This window comes from Oncorhynchus tshawytscha, linkage group LG10 (assembly GCF_018296145.1).
Source record: "Oncorhynchus tshawytscha isolate Ot180627B linkage group LG10, Otsh_v2.0, whole genome shotgun sequence".
NCBI lineage: Eukaryota > Metazoa > Chordata > Actinopteri > Salmoniformes > Salmonidae > Oncorhynchus > Oncorhynchus tshawytscha.
The window spans coordinates 57,446,472-57,453,645 of record NC_056438.1 but is presented as its reverse complement, the minus strand read 5'-3'; the positions used below and the strand labels follow the sequence as shown (position 1 = coordinate 57,453,645).

Sequence of the window (7,174 nt, the reverse complement as noted above, 5' to 3'; positions counted from 1 at the left end):
CATTTTAGTTATTTAGCAGACGAAACAGGAACTATTAGGGTTAAGTGCCTTGTTCAAGGGCACATTGAAGGATTTTTCACCTAGTTAGACCAGCAACCTTTCAGTTACTGGCCCAACACTCCCACTAGGCTACCTGCCGCCTAGTTTCTACCACTGTATTCGGTTAGGAACACAATCATTCCTCGTAAGTGTGTCTTATTAGATCATAGAAAGCCATGATAATTATAAATGAATTATAGCTTAATATACCATATATTTTCAGGTGGTTCTGTCAGTTGTTCAACAAAATGATGGAGAAACACAACATTCCCCAAGACACAGTGACCACCCCTGTATCTCCAGAGAAAGGATAGTGTTTCCCTCTCATCCATCAATAATGATGGCCAATTATGTAGTTCATTATGCCTGATACCAGCAGTCATGTCTATCAGAGCATGGAGAATGTCTATGCCTTAGCTCCTGCACCACTGTAGCTGTCAAACGCAGCATGGGAAATTACAGCACACCGGCCCTGGTCTGTGTAGTAGAACAGCTCATCACTGTTTGATTCCCCCAACTATTTATGCAGAGGGGGATCAAACGCCATGTGACATTCTGCATTCGTTTACGGTCTACTTTTGTAGCTATTAGCACGTCTAATCAATTTAGCACAATAGGAGAGTGTGTAGCTAGAGTGTACAGCGCAGTCTGAAAGAAAATGATATTTTTCCAGCCAGACAGGATTCAGGAGCAACAGTAGCTTGTCTTATGAGAGAGAGGGAGGTAAAGTGACAGGTGCTGTAAAGCAGTATACATTTCTAAATTCCCCTAGGTAAACAAACTCAGAAACCCTGACTATTTTAAGCTTGTGGCAACAATGACAAGTTCTGTTCAATGCAGAAGTGAATTTCTATAGGATTTATAACACCTCGCCTTTATCAAGCTAAACATTTGTTTTGGCTTTAGATTTTATTTTCTACATTAATTATTTAACAGTAGGCCTATTAAAATAATGGATACTTTTATACTGATTGGAGCTTATGAAACACCCACTAGAGCAGTAGAATGGCAGGGAAGCTGGATCCCAAGTCCAAATGGAATTGTGCAAAGATGAAAAAGCAAAAGAACATTATTTCCTGCAATAATTATGTTCACTTCCTAAATGTCAGTATCTTGAATGCTAATTAAGATTAGCATTAGCATTGGTTGTTAAGTCCAAATCACACAGAGGGTACAGTCGATGACTGGTATTGGGGCTTTATTCTACTATCTTCATTGGGATGGATGGACATACTGAAATAAAACAGGTATGTTTTTTACATGTAGCTACAGTATTTGTTTAGTTTCTCCTCGATATTGAATGATAACACGCCAACATCCAATCGGTGACAACTATTACGTAGCCTACATGTAATGTAGTCTCTAACTGTAACAGCTGTAGCAGTATTTTTAATGGCCAAATTAATACAATTGTTAATTGATGAGGGAGTATATAGCATCAGAAAACTCTGAGACACAGGATGTATTTGAATATATTCACTGGGACTTACCAGGATTTCCCCTTTATCATTGGCTCTGTTGATCCGACAACTTTAAAACAAAATTGTCATAGCAGTTCATTGGGTGCGTTTCCTTTTTCCTTTGTGGGACGTAAGTAATCAAATTTGTGATGATGGCCGCAGAGATGCTATTTACCCTCCATAGCCTTTAAACATCCTTCTCTGATAGAATGCAATTATATAGTAATGCATTATTCATCATTTCGCCACCACTATGGCAACAAAATGATTATCTATGTTGGGGTCACAGTTGTTTTCAAAAAGGAATAAGTACACACACATCTCCCCTAATTACCTTGCTGTGAATAAGTGGCACAATAAGAATGTTTGCAATGCAGCATATATTGTATGTGTATTATTGTAGGTGGGTGTGGAATGGTGTTATGGACTGTATGGCTGTACTGTCATATTCAAAACTGTGACAGACGTGGGAGTCACATGTTAACATTTCAATAGGATATATAAGACAGGGTGTGAGTAAATGGACGAGCTCTGACTTGATGACCATTCTTCCTGTTTCATGTGTATCATCAGAAAGTTAAACATAGATTCATATGGTCTGTAATTCAAATGAGATTCCCCTCATCGCCGGTTATTATAAAGACATTAAGGAGCGGTTTATTGTTCCTTTATTTATGGAGCCGGGCTCTCGTGGGAATTGATCAAGTCTGAGCAGGAAACAAGACTGTTTCACAACTGGTTTATAAATCCCAGCTCCAAAATCAAAAGCTGTACACCAAAGCATTTGGATCCAATTATCATCCATAGAATTGTGTTGTTTCCCAATTAAAAGTTGATCTGCTCCTGTGATGTAGTTTTTCTTCTCGTGCACCAATTTACATTGGTTAACTTAAGAAAGAGTTGAAAGACCTTGGAAGGTTATTGTAGTACTTCAAGACTGTGGGGTCAGCAAGCATAATGATAAGAACAGGGCCCGCATTCATAAAGCGTCTCAGAGTTGGAGTGCTGATCCAGAATCAGTTTTGCCTTTTAGATCATTATGACTACAATCATACGGACAGAGAGGACGTGATCAAAGATCAGCACTCCAACTCTGAGTTGATTTATGAAAACTGACCCAGATACTTACCGCAACGGTACTAAGGAGACTCCCGTGGGACCAGACACATTATACAATATGACACAAGACTTGCACATAAATTCACTTATCTGAAATCACTGCACTTTATTCATCAATAAAAATATACACTTGGGAAAATCGTTTTTTTTTATACCAACTTCATGATTTGTTTTTCTAAAAATATTTAAATAGTTTCCTCCACTCCACTTGACAGAGACCAGTGTTAAATGACAGTCAATTCCACACAAAAAAGGAACAAGTTGTACAACTCAAATAGCTTTGTATCGCTAAGTTAACCTTAAACTGGTTAGAAGAGGAGAGATGTTTTACATTAGGGGGTTATGGTCTGTTCTGTCTCAGAGAGTTCTGTCCCAAACAGTCTGGCCTGCATGTGGCCCTCCGGCTCCCAGTCCTCCAGGTCACTGTAGCTGAGTTCAGGGGGCAGGACCTGGGCCAGCCCCAGAGAGCTGACTGACCCCGTGGGTGAGCCGCAGCCCTCATACGCGTACGTCTGGAGGGAGTCATAGGGCGGTCCGCTGGTGTCCTTGTCAGCGTCTACTACTCTCTGTCTGATGACGTGGTGCATGTCCTCTGTGTCGAGCAGCACAAGGGACGGACTCTGGGGCCCGCAGGCCACCAGCCACCCCTCCTCCCCAGACCTTACCTCCCGCCGCAGCCTCCTCTGTTCTGCCCCGGCGGGGTTCCGCAGCGCTGCAATGTCAAACGCCTCCGTATCCTCCTCGCCACCGCCCTCATCATCGTATGTGACCACGTTCTCCCGGATGTCCTCCTCAGAGATGATCAACGGCTCCTTCTTGCCCTTTTTGCTCCGCAGGAGGACAAATAGCACCACGATGGCTACAGTACAGGACATGTCAGAGGAGAGGGGACAAGAGCACAGCAACTTACAATATGTCATTGCACTGCACCAGTCTAAAGGTTCAAAACACACACCTGATTCTCTGATGGCAACGACCTGCAAAGTGATTTGAGAGTGGACTTGTGACTTTCTGATGCAAGAAACAAATCAGCCAGAGGTACTCCTTCAGCTGGTGTGAAGCCTTTCATTATTTCTACCTCTAGGCAAGATAGAGCCGCATCTCTCTCACTGTCTCTGTCTCTGTCTTTCTCTTTCTCCCTCCCTCTCTTTCTCTCTCCCATCTCCTCTCCTCCACGTGCCCCCTACCTCCCACCTCCTTCGACTTCTCTTGTCTCTTACCCAGCAGGATGATGATGCAAAGCAGAATTGCGATAAAGGCCCCGGTGCTCAGGCCAGCTGTGGAGAGGAAGGCCGGGACTTGGCAGGTCCTCACCCTGTTGCTGCTGCTACTGCTGCTACCTCCTCTCTGGCAGACACACACTCTGAGGGTCAGGGTGGAGGTGCTGCTCAGGACGGGCTCCCCCCCGTCCCTGACAACCACAGGAAGCTGGTAGAGATCCTGCTCCGCCTGGCTGAACTGACGCCTCCGTGCCACGATGCTGGCAGTGTTGTCTGGAGTGGAATGACAAGAGGTTGAAAATACACTGGATGTATTGCATTGACAAAAAGCCACTATAAGACTTGATACAGACATGACTCCAAATGGAGAGTATTTTTCCATTAAAGCCAAAGAACAACACAAATGGAGCACACATTTTCTTTAAATTCAGTAAAGAAATTGGGTAATATGATACATTCTATTCCACACTGAGTGCACAAAACATTAAGAACACCTGCTCTTTCCATGACATAGACTGACCAGGTGAATCCAGGTGAAAGCTGTGATCCCTTATTGATCTCACTTGTTAAATTCACTTCAATCAGTGGAGATGAGGAGGAGAAGACAGGTTAAAGAATGATTTTTTAAGCCTTTTGAGACATGGATTGTGTATGTCTGCCATTCAGATGGTGAATGGGCAGACAAAAGATTGAACAGGGTACGGCAGTAGGTGCCAGGCACACTGGATTGTGTCAAGAACAACAAGGCTGCTGGGTTTTTCCACACTCAACAGTTTCCTGTGTGTATCAAGAATGGTTCACAACCCAAAAGACAATCCAGACAACTTTTTTTTATTTTATCAGGTAAGTTGACTGAGAACACATTGTCATTTTCAGCAACAACCTGGGGAATGGTTACAGGAGGGGAGGAATGAGCCAATTGTAAACAGGGGATTATTAGGTGACTGTGATGCTTTGAGGGCCAGATTGGTTCATTTAGCCAGGACACCAAGGTTAACCACCCTACTCTTACAATAAGTGCCATGGGATCTTTAATGACCTCAGAGAGTCAGGGCACCTATTTAACATCCCATCCGAAAGATGGCACCCTACACAGGGCAGTGTCGCCAATCACTGGGGTATTGGGATATTTTTTTAGACTAGAGGAAAGAGTGCCTTGTACTGGCCCTCCAACACCACTTCCAGCAGCATCTGGTTTCCCATCCAGGGACTGACCAGGACCAACCCTGCTTAGCTTCAGAAGCAAGCCAGCAGTGGTATGCAGGGTGGTATGCTGCTGGTTGACACAACGGTGGGAAGCATTGGAGTCAACATGAGCCAGCATCCTTGTGGAACACTTTGGACGCCTTGTAGAGTCCATGCCCTGATGAATTGAGGCTGTTCTGAGGGCAAAGGGGGGTGCAACTCAATATTCGGAAGGTGCACCTAATGTTTGGTATACTCAGTGTGTATTATATACATTTGTATTTATTTAGGTTATCCTTTGATATACTTTCCCAAAATACACCATCTAAAGGAACTGGCCATGACCTGTTTATACTTCTGAAATCACATACGCAACAACAGAGAACAGAAAAATACAGAAAACCAGCACAACCTATCCCTGAGATATGAGGAGTGTTCTCCAACATTGCAGAGGATGCCCATAGTTCTCCACTCATTCCCGCTGCTATCTATAAGAAAGGACTGGGAACAGATAGCGAGTGCCTCTTCAGGCTTTATTAACACTTGCCAAAAGTACTCTATCCAGGCCAGCACAGCTGCTGCGACAGCATTTCTCATTCTGAAGAGGCTCCAGCAGATTTTCCATTTTCACGGCCCAGAGCCATGCATTTGTATGCACAATCACGGCCCGCGTTTTCACAATGCAGATTCATTTTCCCCCAGGAACACAGAGCCATGATAAAGCATGTCACTTGGGATGGTAAGAGACAGGAGAAGAGAGGTGGGTGGGGGGGGGGGTCAACCCTTGCATCATTCGGGATATCAACAAATGTATTCCAACAGAGCGAGCCCATGGGAAGGTGCATAGGAGAAAGTGTTCATTTACATAGGATTCCAATTAGCATGCAGGGGCCCTGGCCCAAAGGCTTCAAGTCAAAATGCATTACTTTATCTCTTTGCCCACCGCAAGGAAACAGGTAAACAAGAAAGAGACAATATCTCTCATTCATCCTCCACTTGGGAGACAATAGAATATAAAGCCACCTCCAAGATTTTTTCTTCCTCCAAATTATTATGATTACAGCAGAGAAAATCAGAGATAATTATCTCTCTCTCTAACACAACCTCACTGGAGAGTAAGCTGCTGTATGTCTGTAAGATTCCTCTGCATTCTCAAGGCATTTCTGGCTAAATAAATAATGTCTATCAGCTGGTGAACAGCAGGATATCGTCCAGATAGTACCACAGCACACTGACTACACACTGACTACACAAAACATTAAGAACACCTGCTCTTTCCATGACAAAGACTGATCAGGTGAATCCTGGTGAAAGCTATGATCCATTATTGATGTCACTTGTTAAATCTACTTCAATCAGTATAGATGAAGAGGAAGAAACTGGTTAAAGGAGGATTTTTAAGTATTGAGACTGTTGAACGTGGATTGTGTATGTTTGCCATTCAGAGGGTAAATGGGCAAGACAAAATATTTAAGTGCCTTTGAATGGGGTATGGTAGTAGGTGACAGGTGACCAGTTTGTGTCATGAACTGCAACGCTGCTGGGTTTTTCATGCTCAACAGTTTCCTGTGTCTATTAAGAATGGTCCACCACCCAAAGGACATCCAGCCAACTTGACACAACTGTGGGAAGCATTGGAGTCAACATGAGCCAACATCCTTGTGGAACGCTTTTGACACCTTGTAGAGTCCATGCCCCAACGAATTGAGGTTGTTCTGAGGGCAAAGATTCCACACAGCCTGAGGGAGCTAATGTATCCTACTTCTACCCAATCAGTGCACTGAAGCAGCTGTGTTCCTTTTAGCTCTATCCGAGGAGTACTACCTGGTGCTCCTGTATGTGTAAACATAGGCCTCATGACACTTCAGTGGAAATGTGGTTTCACTGAACAAGCGCGCCTGAGGGAAAATAGAGCCATTTGGGGAGGAGATAAAAACCAAGTACTAGGCTACACCACCACAAAGAACACAGAGCACTGATACAAAACTCAGTGGAAGCTCACTTCCTCTGTCTGGTATCATCCTGATTGCCGTGATCCATCTTGGAAGTCTACCTTAATCTCGAGATTCTCCCTGATCTGCCAAAGGAGCAATTGGGTTTTCAGACAAGGAAAAAATAACATAACAGTGTTCTCTCTGAATTCAGCCAAGG

General features: G+C 43.7%; 1 protein-coding gene across 2 annotated transcripts in view; it reads right to left on the bottom strand.

Moving 5' to 3' along the window:
* Positions 1 to 2,709: 2,709 nt before the first annotated feature.
* Positions 2,710 to 7,174, bottom strand: part of cdh18a (cadherin 18, type 2a) — a 50,650-nt gene continuing 46,185 nt past the window's right edge. For both annotated transcript variants that reach the window (XM_024435645.2, XM_024435646.2), the window contains exons 11-12: positions 3,839 to 4,111; positions 2,710 to 3,477 (exon numbers count right to left, since the gene is read on the bottom strand). In XM_024435645.2, the coding sequence (XP_024291413.1) occupies positions 2,951 to 3,477; positions 3,839 to 4,111 (800 nt within the window). In that variant the 3' untranslated portion in view covers positions 2,710 to 2,950. The remainder of the gene's footprint in view (positions 3,478 to 3,838; positions 4,112 to 7,174) is intronic.